At 45.6% G+C, this 19,855-nt stretch overlaps 2 protein-coding genes across 2 annotated transcripts; both read right to left on the reverse strand.

The window, feature by feature from the left end:
• Positions 1 to 773: 773 nt before the first annotated feature.
• On the reverse strand, positions 774 to 13,328 carry LOC311150539 (histone acetyltransferase KAT2A-like; the record flags this gene model as incomplete). The annotated part of the gene is made up of 14 exons (XM_084188019.1): positions 774 to 857; positions 1,047 to 1,310; positions 1,392 to 1,502; positions 1,676 to 1,772; positions 1,885 to 2,093; positions 2,270 to 2,406; positions 2,605 to 2,715; positions 2,882 to 2,988; positions 3,112 to 3,303; positions 3,489 to 3,670; positions 3,771 to 3,860; positions 3,996 to 4,141; positions 10,208 to 10,324; positions 13,274 to 13,328. The coding sequence occupies 14 exons, from the start codon at positions 13,326 to 13,328 to the stop codon at positions 774 to 776; spliced, it is 1,902 nt and encodes a 633-aa protein (XP_084044145.1).
• On the reverse strand, positions 13,274 to 16,963 carry LOC311098757 (ras-related protein Rab-5C-like). The gene is made up of 3 exons (XM_084139318.1): positions 16,602 to 16,963; positions 13,591 to 13,713; positions 13,274 to 13,367 (listed from the first exon to the last, which is right to left on the reverse strand). The coding sequence occupies exons 1-2, from the start codon at positions 16,765 to 16,767 to the stop codon at positions 13,622 to 13,624; spliced, it is 258 nt and encodes an 85-aa protein (XP_083995444.1). The 5' UTR covers positions 16,768 to 16,963; the 3' UTR covers positions 13,274 to 13,367; positions 13,591 to 13,621.
• Between the last annotated feature and the right edge of the window lie 2,892 nt (positions 16,964 to 19,855).

Consider the following 19,855-nt stretch of genomic DNA (forward strand, 5'->3'; position numbering starts at 1 on the left):
AGTTTATGAAGACAGGAATGAAGGTGAAATCTATATACTTCTATTATTTATTTCTATTAGTTATCTATTATTTTATTTTTCATTTATAACATTCAATATAGACATGTGCATAGCAGCAAGTTTCAGGCAGTATCAGGAGGGGGCATACGTTTCAGGTTCAAGCTAAAACAAAGACAGTACAGATTCACACAATCAAATTCATGACAAAATATGGACGATGCTGATAGTACTTTGCTAAAAATAGAAAAACTGATAATTTGAGTTAATCTTAGAACAGGGCTGCTAAGTTCATATGCTTTTGCGTGCTTGGCTGCGATGCAGCAGAAGAAACCCACACGTCTCTGGTGAGGGAGGGAGAGAGGACCTTGGGCATAAACAAAGCTGTCGCGCTAATTCTAACCCTGACCATTGTGTAACATGCTTTAGCACACTGCCGCCTCACACCGCCTACAGCAGTGTGGCGGCCAGACCTGATTTACCGGGCCAACCATACCCAAGGCACAGCATCTCTCCCCCGTCATAGGACTACGACACACTTCAGGATCATGCATAAGGAACATAAAAGTAGTCTAGACTAAGCAACACAGACTAAGAGACAGAGAGAAAAAGGAAGAGAAAGGTGAAAACCATGAAAACACCAGTTGTAGTCCTTCTTCCAGTGTAATAGTGTATCAATCGAACATGCCAGGGAACTTGTTATTACAGTATGTGGTGAAGTTAAACTCCTCCACTGTAAAGTCAACGTCCTTCCACTTCTTGGCTAGTTTTCTTCCCTATGGAGTCTCCATGGCAAAGTTCTCGATGGCCAGAATGGGCAGCAGGGCAATCTCCTTATATACCATTTCCATTCCCCATTGCTGTTCAGATATAAATATATAAACAAATATACTGATGTAGATTTCCATATATAAGCATGTTAAAAGACAATAGAATAGTCCTAGTAACATAAGATAAACGGAAAGGCTGCGGATACAAATTCTACTGGACCTTTCTTCCCGGGGTGTAAAAGTCCCGAAGTTTCTGTGCATGAACAGAATTGAACTCACCTGAGGTCTTCTGTCAACGATGTCAAACCTTTTCCTGGGTCTGGGGACCTTTTTCTTCAGCTCAGGGGCATACACTTTAGACGACACAATCACTGAGTCCAGGTTGGCACAAATCTGAAGGCGATAAATAACGAAATTAGCTAACTGTAAAGGGTAAACATAAAGTGTTAGATCTAGCTCACATTCCATGAGGGTAGCCCCCTCGTAGTCCTTGATGTAACCAAGGTAACGACTCTTCGTCACTTTGATGTCTTTGGAAAATCCCTGTGATGACAAAACAAGCCAGAGGGGAGAGGTCAGAGGTGAGGTAGAGAGAGAGGTACATGTTATCATCCTATACCATACCTGCTTCTTGAAGTAGCCAATGGCGTACTCATCAGCGTAGGTGAGGAAGTACAGGATGCTGTGCTTGATGTGGTACTCCTTTAGGTGGTTCATCAGGTGAGTACCGTAGCCCTGAAACCACAATGGCAAACAATCAGGGGAAAATGTCGGCCTCTTGGTCCAACACATACATTCAAACTCTGACAGATACCGTGAGTACAATAACAAGCCATTAAGTCCAACTTACCCAGCTAATTTATTTCAGTATTTGTGCTGTTGCATGTAAAGGAGAGGTGTGTCCATACCTTGACTTGCTCTGTAAAGCCCTGGGTTGGGAACATCCTGAAACAGATGCCCCCGATGACACGGCCATCCTTGATTAGGGCCAGCGTCTTGTGCTTCCTGGACAGAGAACAGTCCAAGAGAGTGGGGAGAAATGGTCAAAAAAAGCTCATTTCAAGAAGCTTCACTGAAGACATAACAGGAGAGAGAAACTGTTAAACTGTCTATGTACGGGTCAAACACTAGGCGTGTGATGTACTCTTTGGGCATGCGAGGCAGCTGGTGGGAGAAGACGTTCTGCAAGCCCACCAGCCACATCAGGATCTTCTTGTTGGACTTCTGGGAAAGAGAGTTCCCTATGACATGGAACTCTATGATGCCCCGCCTCTCCTCCAGCCTGGCTGTCTCATCACGAGCAGCATTGGCAGACAGCAGACTCGTCTAGCAGAGAGTGACAGTGATTATCAACATAGTTCATTATTATATTCATTCTAACAAACATCCCGTTTCCATACTTAGATGTTAGACTTGATAAAACATATCAGTCAACATAAATATTCATGTTGCACTGGCGAATGGACATTAAATGACGCGTCTCAGTCTTGGGCAGCACTTACCTCTGGGCCCAACATGGTAGCCGGGTCAGTGATGGTCATCATTACCTCGTTGACCAACTCCATGGGGATGTCGCCCATCACCCTGATCCTCTTGGCGTCCTCCAGGGTCAGAGCTTCTGGAAGCTTCCTCTTCTCTCCTGAGGGGAAACAGTACAAAACATTACTATAACCACCATGAATTTATATGATGTTTATGTGTCTGAGGCTATCACACGGAGGCATTGGAAATACAAGCTCCCACATCAACAGGTAAGACATAAAAACAAACGTCAGCTATTACTTCACACCCAGTACAAAGCAAAAGTTAGCTTGGCGGGGCTGCCAGAGTTACTGACCTGTTATGGGCTCGGCCACGCCAGAGTCCAGCCCCAGACTGCCTAGCGAAGAGCCACTGTTCATGCCCTTAGAGATGGAGGGCGAACCCGACACTGCAGCAGGGCTGATCACTGCCAGGATCAGAAACACAGGACAATGACCGAGACCAGACAGGATTATTGAAAATGGAGAGAGGGAAAAGTATAATATTATCACACATTACATGTTGTACAACCTATAAGTGCCTTTATGGATCTTATGAGAACCACTTATTTAGTTGTAACAGGTACCCCCTACCTAACTGGTGACCCAGCTGGCCCCCCTCTGAGGCAGGCATGGTGAAGTCAGCCTCCCAGATGGGAGAGTTTTCCCCATAGATCTCCTCCTCTAGCATAGACAGAAACCTGGGACACAAACACTTTGTTACAATCCACAGATTCACAGCGTCCATCTCACTCACTCCAGAATCTTGGTTTGATTGTAACTCGAGGGAGAAACACAATAAGTATCAACGTGACACCACGTACTTGGGAAAGTGTGTGAGGATTAGTGTGTGTTTCTCTGGTAGGAGCTTGTCCTTCTCCACTCTAAACTTCTCCAGGAGCTGGCGGCGCGTCACGGTGAAGATTGACTTGAGCAGACTGCGGCCAAACACCTGGGTGGTCTCATAGCGCGGCAGGCTGTCGTTACTCTGGGGGACATGGCAGTAGCACAGCCACCTGGGAAACAAGACACAGATTAGATTACAGTAGTTGTGAGTCACTTTTGATGGGAACAAAAGGAGAAGTCAGCAGTGAGACCTCTACATTAACAGAAAATAAACAAGATGCAATACAACAACAAAAAACAAGATGCAATTCATTGCAAAAAAACAAACATTTTCCACAACAGATGTCACACACACCTGGTGTAGTCCACTTTGTAGGCTGTGCCATCATCCTTCTGGGACCGCTGGCGGAACTGTGTGGGAGTCTCCAGCTTCCAGTAGTTGAGGCACAGGAGGAACATCTTGGAGAGCTCAAACATTGTCTGCCTCTCTCTGGGTGCCAGGTGGCTGAATTTGTACTGAACGAAGTTCAACACTCCCTGAGAAACAAAATAAAACAAACTTGTACAAAAAATATTTTACTGTTGGGCAAGAAGGAAAGAACAGCTTGACAAACAGGTAGGAAGGAGACTTGTCTACCTGCTCTATGTTGGGCTTCTGAAAGGGGGGTCTCCCCAATGATCCCTCCACTATCGGCTGACTCATCTGCAAGATGCATTTTCTCAGCAGCTGGGGGATAGAGATGAAAAGAGAGAGAGGGTCAAGATGTGCAAAGCCAGATATTGACTCCAGTGGCAGGAAAGTGGAGGTTATGGCCATTTACACTTGTCTGTCTGGTTGGAATGGAGGGAAGTGATGTCATACCTTGAAGAGGTAGAAGTAGACCTGCTTGGTGTCAGTGTCCTCCTCCTTGTGCACAGACATAAAGAGGTTCTCCACATCCACCACCATCCCCAGCAGCCTGTTGATCTCCTCCTCTGACACGTTCTCTAGGTGGGACACATGGGCCGCTGCACAGGAGGGGTTCAATAACAGATCAGCATCTTAAAGTGTCAATCAGCAGTTGAAACAATAACAAAGGAACTCCACACAACTGTTTAGGTAAAAAGTTTATGAATGGGGCTGGAGAAAAGTAACTACTCTCAAATTCATAGACAGAGCTACGTATGCAAGGACTGACCATCCATGATATTAAAATGATTGTTTTAACCATGTTTTTAGGCTATACAGTGTTTCTTTACATTTACATTGTTTACAAACATTGGAGTAAAACAAGCTTCTATTTTGGGTTCTGATGGGGTAGGACAGTTGAACTAAGCTCATTAAGCATTTATAAGTTATAGTCTTCAAGAATCAATAGGTACATATCATTAATTTATAAGCACAAAAATGGATGTAGCAACTGCTGACTGCCCCTTTAAAGGGGGAATAGCTAAGGATTGTTACTTTACTAAATAATAAATAATAATAATATGCCATTTAGCAGACGCTTTTATCCAAAGCGACTTACAGTCATGCGTGCATACATTTCTTTTGTACTACTCACTCAATAAAGAGATGAGGCTGAAACCTACATTGTGCAATTTATATGATCATAATTGCTATTATGGAATAGCATACACATTCTATATCTATGATGTGTATTGATGACATTAGGTTCAGTGTGATCATGAAGCATATCTATCCTTCAAACTAGTGTTGAGTCATAAGGCAGCCTACCCAGTGCATGCCCGCAGCTGCGGCAGGACTCGCTCAGGCTGGCCGCTTGTTGCTGTAAGTCCATACTACGGGTGGCTGGCGGCGGTTTTGGGTTCTTCCAGCCATTGCACTTGCATGTGTCACTAGCCTAAAGATAAGAGGAAAATAAATCAGAAGCCCACACTAGCATAATAAAACAGATTCATGCTAGTTGGCTGCCTAGCTAGCTACTACCAAAGTTGGTTAGCCTTGCTGTTGATAACTATATTCTTGACAGTAACGTTAGCTACGCATGTACGCCATATACATTTATGAAGGATATTATTGCATGTTAGAAACCAAATGCAAATGATAATGGTGTTTTGTTTCTGTTTGTTTAGATGGTTGTGCAAGTAGGGGAAATGGCTAGTTAGCTAGTAATTGTTTTGGTGAACTTGGCTATGCTAGCTAGCCTAGCCATATAGCTAACGTTAGCTATTTAGCTACCTTGCAAGCGGAGAAGACTCCGAGTTTCTCGAGCTTTTTCACCCGTGGAAAAGCTCTGACTTGGGCTTATTTCTGACTCGCCCGCTGTTGTTGGCTAAGACCTGGTCTGACTGGGTCACTGTTCCCCGATCCAGATCCCGCCCCAGCAGTCCCACCAGACTGAGCTTGATGTAGCCGGGGTTGCAAGACAGCTGAATGGCGGGTAGCTACTGGTAACTTTTAGCAACTGTGGTTAGTTGTTTCCAATGTTATTTCACGCTTAAGAGTACCTGTAATTGAGCCAGCTAGCTACCTACCATTCAGCTGTTTTTCTAACTTCATTATCCGAGGCATTAACGTTAGGTGGTTGGTAGCTGCTGTACTTAATTACAGCTACTGATTGCAGTCTGCCACCCAGATAGCTGGCGTTGGGTAAGTTTGGCTTTATACATAGCTTGGGCTTTGTCGAGTAAGGCTTAAACTATGTATTTAGATTGTAGTTAGGTATTATAGGTAGGCATCGTGGGCTGTTGTGGGTAGTTGTTGTATGTAGTTATTGTAGGTTACTTTTGTATTCGGCGGTGCCAGGTGTAACACGAAGCTAGCTAGCTAGCCAACTCACCTCCTGGACTAGCTGGCTAGTAGCTATTAGCAACGGTAGCAACTAAATACAATATCCTTTTAGCCAGCTACATTCGTTCGCAGCGACGCCGTTTTTCAAACAAAGTCAACACAGCAGCCATTGCTAGCTAGCCAACACTACCAGCTAGCTGTACTGTAGTAGCTAAATACAATATCTTTGTGCTAGCTAGCCAACGTTTAATCATTGCTGCGTTATGAAAGAACTAGACACGGACACAAATTATCTGTTTAGTGTGTTAACACACTATTTGTAGTTTGTTGTAACCAAGTATTGGTGCTAAACTGTGTGTTATTGGATGCTAGCATGCTAGTTAGCTATGGCGTCATAGTTAGCTAGCTGAATAAAGTAAGTTGAGTCTAGTCCTTGAAACATTGAACCGCTGTAGGTTACAACAATTCTAATTTCTAAAGTGGAAGTTGGGAGAGTTTTATTCGGGTGGTTCAGTGAAACAATTATAGTTTCTGAGGTGGAAGTTGGGAGAGTTATATTTTTTTTGGTGAGGGAGGCCTTGCTCTCTCCTTTCCCAGATGTTTAGTTCATTTCATTCCGATCTCCTCTGCATTATTGTAGCCATCTGCTACAGCCGGTCAACTATGCCTCTGCCTATCCCTGTTCTCTCCTCTCCGCACAGGCTACACAAACGCCTCACACCGCGTGGCTGCTGCCTCTCTAACCTTGTGGTCCCTGCACGCACCACACACCTGGAGTTCCAGGTCTCAGGCAGCCTCTGGAACTGCCGTTCTGCTGCCAACAAGGCTGACTTCATCCAAGCCTATGCTACCCTCCAGTCCCTCGACTTCCTGGCGCTGACGGAAACATGGATTACCACTGAAAACACTGCTACTCCTACTGCTCTCTCCTCGTCTGACCATGTGTTCTCGCATACCCCGAGAGCATCTGGTCAGAGGGGTGGTGGCACAGGAATCCTCATCTCTCCCAAGTGGTCATTCTCCATTTTTCCCCTAACCCATCTGTCTATCTCCTCATTTGAATTCCACGCTGTCACAGTCACTAGCCCATTTAAGCTTAATATCCTTGTCATCTATCGCTCTCCAGGTTCCCTTGGAGAGCGATAGATGTGTGCGAAGAGCCTTGGCGTGACCCTGGACAACACCCTGTCGTTCTCCGCCAACATCAAGGCGGTGACCCGATCCTGCAGGTTCATGCTCTACAACATTTGGAGAGTACGACCCTGCCTTACACAGGAAGCGGCACAGGTCCTAATCCAGGCACTTGTCATCTCCCGTCTGGATTACTGCAACTCGCTGTTGGCTGGGCTCCCTGCCTGTGCCATTAAACCCCTACAACTCATCCAGAATGCCGCAGCCCGTCTGGTGTTCAACCTTCCCAAGTTCTCTCACGTCACCCCCCTCCTCCGCACACTCCACTGGCTTCCAGTTGAAGCTCGCATCCGTTACAAGACCATGGTGCTTGCCTATGGAGCAGTGAGGGGAACGGCACCTCCGTACCTTCAGGCTCTGATCAGTCCCTACACCCAAACGAGGGCATTGCGTTCATCCACCTCTGGCCTGCTGGCTCCCCTTCCTCTGCGGAAGCATAGTTCCCGCTCAGCCCAGTCAAAACTGTTCGCTGCTCTGGCACCCCAATGGTGGAACAAGCTCCCTCACGACACCAGGACAGCGGAGCCACTCACCACCTTCCGGAGACATTTGAAACCCCACCTCTTTAAGGAATACCTGGGATAGGATAAAGTAATCCTTCTACCCCCCCCCCCCCCCCCCCCAAATTTTTTTTTTTTTAATGGTAAAGTGGTTATCCCACTGGCTATAGGGTGAATGCACCAATTTGTAAGTCGCTCTGGATAAGAGCATCTGCTAAATGACGTAAATGTGCCCTTGAGCAAGGCACTTAACCCTAATTGCTCCTGTAAGTCGCTCTGGATAAGAGTGTCTGCTAAATGACTAAAATGTAAATGTAAATGTCTGTGCCGCCGGGTCCGACATATCAAAACGCACGCTTCACTGCAGCCTGTTCCACTCAATGGTACGTATACACATCATTGGTTCCACTCCACCCCTTTTTTGGGTCGCTCACCTCTCCCCTCGCCCTGGATTTGAAGAAAGGCAGTATGGGTACTGTAGTCTCAGTGGCCCCTGCAGTCTGCCTAAAGTATTGAAAGTAGCCGGAATTGTCAAAGTTTGCAATGAAAACATACAAATGCATTTACATAGAACAATACAGAATTACACTGTGTTGAATTAGCTACACTATTTATTGACCACCATTGAGTATAAATTCTACTTTAACGATCCAGTAGAGGTCAGTAGAGCACACTAACTTTCTAACTTCAATGAGGACTGTTGTGAGAGGTTCTTGTGTAACATGTAGGATAAATAATCGAAATAACTTAAAATGTGTACTTATCTCTTTGCGTTTGAAATGAAAGGTTTCAGCTTTGGGGCAACAGCTGTTTACAACTAGTCTGGTAAAGTATAATCTGCCCCAGCCATTACTGTCATGTCAGAGAGAGAGCAAAGGGGTTTTGGCCAACTAAATCCACTGGCGGGACGACGACGACCACGACTGTGGAGCAGGAATGTGAGGAATTCAGTCAGACCATAGTGTGAGATTTTTCAGCAGAAAGAATCTCACTGAGCTCAGCTGGCTTCTTAGACTGATGAGGATCTATTGATGAGATTGAGAATTAGAGAAGATCGAGAATTAGAGAACAAAGGCTTCTGTATGACTGGAAACAACTACGGTACGCCCAACATGTCGGTAAAGATACTCATAGCTGTTAGGTGAAAACTAAGTGAAAAATCTTCTACTCGAATACCCATTGTCATACAACAAATGAGAAGACAGGCAGACAATGAGATACCTCCCCCCTTATTTATTGGTAAAATTACAATGTTGTTTTGCTTTGTTTACCCCTGCCCTCCCCATGTCCCCCATCTCACAGCAGTGACAGCTGAAGGTACTGTTGTGCTAATCATTGATGTCATAACAGACGATCCCTCCCCGATATGAAAAAGTAAAAAAAGAACAGAGAAAAAGAAAAGCAAAAGAAACTGATAAAATCTGAAATCACAACAGATGACAGAACCAGTGCACCCCATACCAGAGAATCTTCAGAAACAAAATAATTGTATACAAATAAAAAAGACATCTTTACATGACAAAAATAATTGAGAATGACAAAGTATCATGTTGAGATTGGGAAGGTATTGTATTGACAGTAACTACTGATTGGTTACATATTTGAAGAAAATAATTATACAAATAATAGCAACATGTTTTCAATACACAATTGTGATTTTGGTCAGGAAAACAAATCTTGCTTTGTGTTTTATTCCACTTTCGTCATTGTATATGAATGATTCAGAGACATTATATTAATACTAAAAATGACTTATTGGTGACAATGATGTTAATGCACTATGTATATGGTTGGATATCATAGATTAATGATTGGAAAACCTTAGGTGGTCTAGTCTTTGAAATCATACTGTTTAACTTGTGCCAAAAATAAGTGAAAGTAATAACAATAATAATAACAATGTAATAGTTCAGTTCATCTACACAACTGCTATATCTGGAAGGAAACAACTGTTCTCCTAACTCCTTATTTGGGGTTGAGGAGTTGAACACTCTCCCTTCTTTTGCCCAAGGGTGACGATCGGGAACAAGACAAAATTAAATCATGAGAATTGCTACATTCACCCACCACCAAACTAAACAGGGTTAGAACAGTGACAGAAGACATACGTTGAAATACTGTAGTATTATGGTAAAGAAATGACAAGAGAGAGGGAGAGACAGAAAGGAGAGGGCCAAAGAGCCTGTTCATTATTCCTCCCAGTTGCGTTTGATTTTTTATTTTTCTTACAGAAATACAGTGAAACAAAGAAGAGCAGTGCTCTGTTATGTGCGATTGGTAAGGATTGATATTTTTTTCCTCCCTAAGTGGGGTTGTTGTTTTTTGCCTGGGTGTTGTCAGATGTCCATAGTTTCGTTGCAGATACTGGGTTGTTATGTCCTCGGATAAGTTAAAACAGTTTTAGGTCATCATGTTGGTCATAATTGTGTCATGTCTGTTGGTCGGATCATTGGAACCTTGGAGTTGTGTGTTGACAGTTGATTGGCCTGTGAGCTGGTTTGCTTATCAGTTGATCAGTGCAGTATTGGTGCATGGGGGTTGGTCAGACCGTCGGTTGGTTTGACCGTGGGATGTGTTTGTCAGCTGGTCTGGTCAGTTGGTTGATACTGCAGGTTGGTTGGTGTGTCGGTCCAGTTGGTTAGTTCCCACCTCCACAGCACTTGCTACCACCAGCCTGTGGGGCGGCTTCCTGCAGGTCCACTCCAGCCCGGCCACTGGCCCGGCCACTGGCTCCACCTGCTGGCTCGTTCTTAGGAAGCTTCTTGGCTACAGGAGAAGGAAAAAAAAGAAACAGTGAGTAGGAAGCCTTCATGGTTTCTACACATTTAATTTGTTCTGGGAAGAAATGTACACCGAGTATACAAAACATTATGAACACCTGCTCTTTCCATGACAGACTGACCAGGTGAAAGCTATGATCCCTTATTGATGTCAATTGTTAAATCCACTTCAAAATCAAGCGTAGATGAAGGAGAGGAGACATGTTAAAGACAGATTTTTAAGCCTCGAGACAGTTGAGACATGGATTGTGTATGTGTGACAAAGGAGATGATTGTGGACTACAGGAAAAAGAAGAGGACCGAGCACGCCCCCATTCTCATCGACGGGGCTGTAGTGGAGCAAGTTGAAAGCTTTAAGTTCCTTGGTGTCCACATCACCAACAAACTAAGATGGTCCAAGCACACCAAGACAGTTGTGAAGAGGGCACGACAAAACCTATTCCCACTAAGGAGACTGAAAAGATTTGGCATGGGTCCTCAGATTCTCAAAAGGTTCTACAGCTGCACCATCGAGAGCATCCTGACTGGTTACATCAGTCAGGTTCTACAACTGCTAAAAAGGTTCAACTACAACTAAAAATTGTCAAAGACTACAGCCACCCTGGTCATAGACTGTTCTCTCTGCTACCGCACGGCAAGCAGTACCGGAGCGCCAAGTCTAGGTCCAAGAGGCTTCTAAACAGCTTCTACCCCCAAGTCATAAGACTCCTGAACATCTAATCAAATAGCTACCCAGACTATTTGCATTGGTATTCTTTCTTAAAATTGCATTGTTGGTTAAGGGCTTGTAAGTAAACATTTCACTGTAAGGTCTACACCTGTTGTATTCGGCGCATGTGACAAATAACATTTGATTTGTGTATGTGCTGGGTTTGGATTGTGTATGTGCTGGGTTTTTCACGCTTAACAGTTTGCTGTGTATATCAAGAATGGTCCACCACCCAAAGATCATCGAGCCTACTTGACATAACTGTCGAAAGCATTGGAGTCAACATGGGCCAGCATCCCTATGGAACGCTTGACACCTTATAAAGTCAATGCCCCAAAGAATTTAGGCTGTTCCGAGGGCAAAAGCGGGGGTGCAACTCAATATTAGGAAGGTGTTCCTAATGTTTGATATACTCAGTGTCACGATCGTCATTCATAGAGGAGGACCAAGGCGCAGCGTTGAATGCGAAGATTTTATTTATTAGAATGATCACACGATCAAAACAACAAAACTAAAACGTGATGTCCCTGGTTACATAAACAAACCCACACGGAACAAGAAATCACAAATAATGAATGCCTAACGGCTACCTAAGTATGACTCCCAATCAGAGACAACGAGCTACAGCCGTCTCTGATTGGGAGCCACCCTGGCCAACATAGATATACAACAACTAGAACATAAACAAATGAAAACTCACACCCTGGCTCAACACACTAGAGTCCCCAGAGCCAGGGCGTGACAGTACCCCCCCCTAAAGGCGCGGACTCCGACCGTGCCAACCAAATACAACAGGGGAGGGACCGGGTGGGCACTCCGCCTCGGCGGCGGATCCGGCTCCGGACATGACCCCCACTCCTTCTCTAACCCCCCAAAGTACCCCTGGTCCGGTCTGGCCCTGCTGACCGGAGCTGAACTGAACACTGGTGGAGCGGATTGCTCTAGCTCCGGCGTGACGCAGCACCTGACCGGTGCCGGACCCGCCACCGGTGGAACAGGCACGGCCGTGCCGGACTGACGACGCACACCACTGGCTTGGTGTGGGGAGCAGGAGCGGGCCGAGCCGGGCTGACGAAACGCACCACTGACTTGGTGCAGGGAGCAGGAGCGGGCCGGACCGGGCTGACGACGCGCAACACTGACTTGGTGCGGGGAGCAGGAACGGGCCGGACTGGGCTGGCGACGCGCACCACAGACTTGGTGCGGAGAGCAGGAACGGGCCGGACAGGGCTGACGAAACGCACCACTGACTTGGTGCGGGGAGCAGGAATGGGCCGGACTGGGCTGGCGACGCGCACCACAGACTTGGTGCGGAGAGCAGGAACGGGCCGGACAGGGCTGACGAAACGCACCACTGACTTGGTGTGGGGAGCAGGAATGGGCCGGGCCGAGCTGGCGATGCGCACCGTAGACTTGGTGCGAGTGGCAGGAACAGGCCGGACCGTACTGGGAACCCACACCACTGGCCCTACGTGGGGATCAGGAACAGGCCGGACCGGAGTGGCAACACACGCCAGTACCTCTCGCCGTGCCTCTACATCTTCCACCCCCTCTTCGACCAGTGGCCCCCGTAACCTGGCGGCCTCCTCTGCCAATCCGCTGGGCCGCTCTGCCGCGGTCTCCTGCTGGCCCCTCGTCCACGGCGTTAGCCCCCCCCTAAAAAAATTCTGGGCGTCTCCCCTACCCGTGGACCAGGTCTCCATGTCCCTCGCCAGCCTTTCGCCCTTCTGCCACAATGTCAAGCCCTTCTCTTCCTCACTCGGCTTGACCCAGTCGAGGAGGCGAAGGAGATCTGTTAGGGATCTCCCTGGCGATGGCTCCTGGACACGCTGCTTGGTCACATCTTGGTGGTTTCTTCTGTCACGATCGTCATTCATAGAGGAGGACCAAGGCGCAGCGTTGAAAGCGAACATTTTATTTATTAGAATGATCACATGATCAAAACAACAAAACGAAAACGTGACGTCCCTGGTTACATAAACAAACCCACACGGAACAAGAAACCACAAATAATGAATGCCTAACGGCTACCTAAGTATGACTCCCAATCAGAGACAACGAGCTACAGCCGTCTCTGATTGGGAGCCACCCTGGCCAACATAGATATACAACAACTAGAACATAAACAAATGAAAACTCACACCCTGGCTCAACATACTAGAGTCCCCAGAGCCAGGGTGTGACACTCAGTGTATACATGCACACATAATAATGTGGTACACGTACCTATGGCCATAAAGATCTCATTGACGTTCATGGCCGTCTTGGCTGAAGTCTCCATGAAGAGCAAACTGTTGTCATCTGCGTACGCTTGTGCTTCCTACAAAAAAACAAAGGAAGGACAGAGATCTTTAGAGGTCTATCACAAACATATAGATACACTCAGTAATAACCCAACGTTTTGAGAGTTTGTGAGCATTCATGAATATCAACAGAAATGATAAAAATGTCATTTGTAGACATTCTACTGTTTAAACAACCTTAACATTTCCCACTAATAGTCCAGTGGGAGCAGCATCTAACTGTTAGGTGTTCCTCAGTACCTGGAAGTCCACAGCTCTTTTGTTGGAAAGGTCAGCTTTGTTCCCTGCCAGTGCAATGACGATGTTGGGGCTGGCTTGTCGTTGGAGCTCCTTCACCCAGTTCTTTGCGCGTGTGAATGTATCCTGCACAGGAAAAAAACACTTGTGATTTGATGAAATACACTGCTCAAAAAAATTAAGGGAACATTAAAATAACACATCCTAGATCTGAATGAATGAAATAATCTTATTAAATACTTTTTTCTTTACATAGTTGAATGTGCTGACAACAAAATCACACAAAAATTATCAATGGAAATCAAATGTATCAAATCATGGAGGTCTGGATTTGGAGTCACACTCAAAATTAAAGTGGAAAACCACACTACAGGCTGATCCAACTTTGATGTAATGTCCTTAAAACAAGTCAAAATGAGGCTCAGTAGTGTGTGTGGCCTCCACGTGCCTGTATGACCTCCCTACAACGCCTGGGCATGCTCCTGATGAGGTGGCGGATGGTCTCCTGAGGGATCTCCTCCCAGACCTGGACTAAAGCATCCGCCAACTCCTGGACAGTCTGTGGTGCAACGTGGCGTTGGTGGATGGAGCGAGACATGATGTCCCAGATGTGCTCAGTTGGATTCAGGTCTGGGGAACGGGCGGGCCAGTCCATAGCATCAATGCCTTCCTCTTGCAGGAACTGCTGACACACTCCAGCCACATGAGGTCTAGCATTGTCTTGCATTAGGAGGAACCCAGGGCCAACCGCACCAGCATATGGTCTCACAAGGGGTCTGAGGATCTCATCTCGGTACCTAATGGCAGTCAGGCTACCTCTGGCGAGCACATGGAGGGCTGTGCAGCCCCCCAAAGAAATGCCACCCCACACCATGACTGACCCACCGCCAAACCGGTCATGCTGGAGGATGTTGGATGGGGCGGCAGGTAGCTTAGTGGTTAAGAGCGTTGTGCCAGTTATCGAAAGGTCGCTGGTTCTAATCCCCGAGCCGACTAGGTGAAAAATCTGCCGATGTGCCCTTGAGCAAGGCACTTAACCCTAATTGCTCATGTAAGTCGCTCTGGATAAGAGCGTCTGCTAAATGACGTATATGTATATGTATATGTATGTTGCAGGCAGCAGAACGTTCTCCACGGCATCTCCAGACTCTGTCACATGTGCTCAGTGTGAACCTGCTTTCATCTGTGAAGAGCACAGGGCGCCAGTGGCGAATTTGCCAATCTTGGTGTTCTCTGGCAAATGCCAAACGTCCTGCACGGTGTTGGGCTGTAAGCACAACCCCCACCTGTGGACGCCGGGCCCTCATACCACCCTCATGGAGTCTGTTTCTGACCGTTTGAGCAGACACATGCACATTTGTGGCCTGCTGGAGGTCATTTTGCAGGGCTCTGGCAGTGCTCCTCCTGCTCCTCCTTGCACAAAGGCGGAGGTAGCAGTCCTGCTGCTGGGTTGTTGCCCTCCTACGGCCTCCTCCACGTCTCCTGATGTACTGGCCTGTCTCCTGGTAGCGCCTCCATGCTCTGGACACTACGCTGACAGACACAGCAAACCTTCTTGCCACAGCTCGCATTGATGTGCCATCCTGGATGAGCTGCACTACCTGAGCCACTTGTGTGGGTTGTAGACTCAGTCTCATGCTACCACTAGAGTGAAAGCACCGCCAGCATTCAAAAGTGACCAAAACATCAGCCGGGAAGCATAGGAACTGAGAAGTGGTCTGTGGTCACCACCTGCAGAACCACTCCTTTATTGGGGGTGTCTTGCTAATTGCCTATAATTTCCACCTGTTGTATATTCCATTTGCACAACAGCATGTGAAATGTATTGTCAATCAGTGTTGCTTCCTAAGTGGACAGTTTGATTTCACAGAAGTGTGATTGACTTGGAGTTACATTGTGTTGTTTAAGTGTTCCCTTTATTTTTTTGAGCAGTGTACATGACAAAGATAGATTTCACAATGGATGTTTGTTTTTCACACAAGAGCTATATTATATATATCTAGAGAAGTGTCAGTTACGAGAGCAAAGGATACTTGTTGAGGGTTTGAATTTGAATTGTGTCACATGGCTGAGGGAAATGTGCAGCAGCGCTCATAGAGGAAGCCCGCTCCATACTAAAGCTTGGTGACCTTAGACCAGGCAGCTGACGACAGGTTTTAAAAAAAAGAAACAAAATGCTGACTCGTCCTAAGGCTTTGGCTAGTGTAAGCACCGAGCATCCTGTCTCTCCAGCCTCACCCTACTGTGGCTCCTGCTGCATGATGTGACTCGGTGTAAAAAAAAAAAAACGCTAAATCATAATGAAAGTTCCCAACATCTGTGTGTAGGTTTAAAACACTAGGTGAAGCTGAAAAGACAGTTACTCATTACCCAACTTTTGCAGTGGAATTCTTTGAATGTTATAGAAACGTGAGCGCTCTTTGAGGACAGGTATCCATCGAGCCATCAAGTATTGGTTTCCAGATGCTATTAGAGAAGTTCCAGGACAAAATCCCATTGTTGACCGACTTCCTTCCTGTTTTAAAGAGTCCACAGAGAGAGACCCCCTTCTCTCTGCTCCACTCCGGCTAGCATTAAGTCAATACATACGTTATTAGACAGATGACAAGTACCTCTTTCTAGCACATATCTATTTTCTGTTTTCAGTTTGAACATTCTCTATAAGGCTTTCTGTGGCCAAGAGTCAGGACATCCCACTCCTTGTGGCATATTTAAAGTGTCAGTCTGAGAGGTTTGGCTGCTCATGCGAGAGTCAGGTGATCAGCTGCCAAGAAATAACTGGTTCTGCAGCTCAGGTCTGCTCCTGATCTGGCCTTGAACACAGCCCCAGTTAAGAAGGCATTGTAAATGGTCTTCCTTCAGTCTACTACACATTCACACTTCCATTCTATTTGATCTTTATAACATGATACTGACTCAACACAAGGACAGCAATAAATCAACACAAACACTAAGCATGACTAAGACACAGTCAGAAGAATAACAATCCCAATGCAAACAGTGTCCCTACTCACCTCCGATGGTGCTCTCCTGGTACTCGTGGAACTGGCCCTTGACGAAGCGCAGCACCAAGCTGGACTTGCCCACCGCTGACTCTCCCAGCAGCACCAGCTTGAACTGGCAGATCTTGTTGCTGGCCGCCGCGCCGTTGGTCCGTGCTGGTCCTCCTCGACCTGCCATGCTGCTGAGCAGAGAGATTCACCAGTGTAAGAGGCTCTTGGTGGAGTATGAGGCTGCTCTAGGTGGGTGTGTCTGGGGCGGAGGACTGGGGCTCTGAAGCTGAGCAGGTGCTGGAGCTGAGACAGGCCAGGCGAGGGTGGGCTAAGCTGGGTCAGGAGAGTCAAGGCGGGCTGGAGGAAGAGGGGACTTCACCTGTGGGGGCTGGAAGAAAGAACAGACTGTGACTAATAACATCACAAGTTGGTGGCCAGTATGATACAGGAAAACTTAAGTAAAGTAGAGTGCCTTCAGAAAGTATTCATAACCCTTGAATTATTCCACATTTTATTGTGTTACAGCCTGAATTCAAAATTGATTAAATCATTTTTTTTGTTCTCAACCACCTACACACACAATACCCCATAATGACAAAGTGAAAACATGTTTAGAAAATGTTACTCATTTATTGAAAATTAAATAAAGAAATATCTAATTTACATATGTATTTACAACCCTGAGTCAATACTTTGTAGAAGCACCTTTGGCAGCGATTACAACTGTGAGTCTTTCTAGGTAAGTCTCGAAGAGCTTTCCACACCTGGATTGTGCAACATTTGCCCATTATTCTTTTCAAAATTCTTCAAGCTCTGTCAAATTGGTTGATGATCATTGCAAGACAGCCATTCAAGTCTTCCCATACATTTTCAAGTAGATTTAAGTCAAAACTAACTTGGCCACGCAGGAACATTCACTGTTTTCTTGGTAAGCAACTCCAGTGTAGATTTGGCCTTGTGTTTTAAGTTCTTGTCCTGCTGAAAGGTAAATTCATCTCCCAGTGTCTGGTGGAAAGCAGACAACCAGGTTTTCCTCTAGGATTTTGCCTGTGCTTAGCTCCATTTTGTTAATTTTTTTATCCTGAAAAACTCTCCAGTCCTTAACGATTACAAGCATACCCATAACATGATGTAGCTTAAAAATATGGAGAGTGGTACTCAGTAATGTCTTGTATTGGATTTGCCCCAGACATAACACTTTGTATTCAGGATAAAAAGTTAAATGCTTTGCCACATTTTTTGCATTATTACTTTAGTGTCTTGTTGCAAACAGGATGCACATTTTGGAATATTTGTATTCTGTACAGGCTTCCTTCTATTCACTCTGTCAGTTACGTTAGTATTGTGGAGTAACTACAATGTTGTTGATCCATCCTCAGTTGTCTCCGCCATTAAACTCTGTTTTAAAGTCACCATTGGCTTCATGGTGAAATCCCTAAGCGGTATCCTTCCTCTCTGGCAACTGAGTTAGGAAGGTCGCCTGTATCTTTGTAGTGGCTGGGTTTATTGATACACCATCCAAAGTGTAATTAATAACTTCACCATGCTCAATGGGTTATTCAATGTCTACCAACAGGTTCCCTTCTGTGCGAGGCATTGGAAAGGGACCTTACAGATAATTGTATGTGTGGGGTTCAGAGATTAGGTAGTCATTCAAAAATCAGGTTAAAAACACTATTATTGCACACAGAGTGAGTCCATACAACTTATTATGTGACTTGTTAAACAAATGTTTACTTCTGAACTTATTTAGGTTTGCCATAACAAAATGGGGGGGGGGGGGGGGGGGGGGGAGTATTTGATCCCCTGCTGATTTTGTATGTTTGCCCACTGACAAAGACATGATCAGTCTATATTTTAATGGTAGGTTTATTTGAACAGTGAGAGACAGAATAACAACGAAAAAATCAAGAAAAACGCATTTTAATGAGGGAAATAAGTATTTGACCCCCTCTCAATCAGAAAGATTTCTGGCTCCCAGGTGTCTTTTATACAGGTAACGAGCTGAGATAAGCGTGTGTATAAGCGCTATAACAAAAATGCAATGTACAGTAGTAGAAATATTAGAATGAGCTATGTGAATAATACAGTATATGAATACACAGTGTGAAAAACAGTATAAAAGAAACGGGAAGTGTCCAGTGTTTAATGTCTCTATGTACATGGGGCAGCAGAGTTGGCTGCTTGTGTACAGTTGAAGTCGGAAGTTTATATACAGTGAGGGAAAAAAGTATTTGATCCCCTACTGATTTTGTACGTTTGCCCACAGACAAAGAAATTATCAGTCTATAATTTTAATGCTAGGTTTATTTGAACAGTGAGAGACAGAATAACAACAAAAAAATCCAGAAAAACGCATGTCAAAAATGTTACAAATTGATTTGCATTTTAATGAGGGAAATAAGTATTTGACCCCCTCTCAATCAGAAAGATTTCTGGCTCCCAGGTGTCTTTTATACAGGTAACGAGCTGAGATTAGGAGCACACTCTTAAAGGGAGTGCTCCTAATCTCAGTTTGTTACCTGTATAAAAGACACCTGTCCACAGAAGCAATCAATCAATCAGATTCCAAACTCTCCACCATGGCCAAGACCAAAGAGCTCTCCAAGGATGTCAGGGACAAGATTGTAGACCTACACAAGCCTGGAAGGGCTACAAGACCATCGCCAAGCAGCTTGGTGAGAAGGTGACAACAGCTGGTGCGATTATTCGTAAATGGAAGAAACACAAAATAACTGTCAATCTCCCTCGGCCTGGGGCTCCATGCAAGATCTCACCTCGTGGAGTTGCAATGATCATGAGAACGGTGAGTAATCAGCCCAGAACTACACGGGAGGATCTTGTCAATGATCTCAAGGCAGCTGGGACCATAGTCACCAAGAAAACAATTGGTAAGACACTACGCTGTGAAGGACTGAAATCCTGCAGCGCCCGCAAGGTCCCCCTGCTCAAGAAAGCACATATACATGCCCGTCTGAAGTTTGCCAATGAACATCTGAATGATTCAGAGGAGAACTGGGTGAAAGTGTTGTGGTCAGATGAGACCAAAATGGAGCTTTTTGGTCTAAACTCCACTCGCCGTGTTTGGAGGAAGAAGAAGGATGAGTACAACCCCCAAGAACACCATCCCAACCGTGAAGCATGGAGGTGGAAACATCATTCTTTGGGGATGCTTTTCTGCAAAGGGGACAGGACGACTGCACCGTATTGAGGGGAGGATGGATGGGGCCATGTATCGCGAGATCTTGGCCAACAACCTCCTTCCCTCAGTAAGA

This window comes from Coregonus lavaretus (genome assembly GCF_964263955.1).
Source record: "Coregonus lavaretus genome assembly, chromosome: 23".
NCBI lineage: Eukaryota > Metazoa > Chordata > Actinopteri > Salmoniformes > Salmonidae > Coregonus > Coregonus lavaretus.

Bases quoted from the DNA above. Each gene is read 5' to 3' on its own strand.
- LOC311098757 (XM_084139318.1), bottom strand. From the start codon at position 16,767: ATGGCAGGTCGAGGAGGACCAGCACGGACCAACGGCGCGGCGGCCAGC. The intron at 13,714-16,601 runs GTGAGTAGGGAC...TTTCCTGTGCAG, and splicing joins CCAGGAGAGCACCATCGGAG to GATACATTCACACGCGCAAA.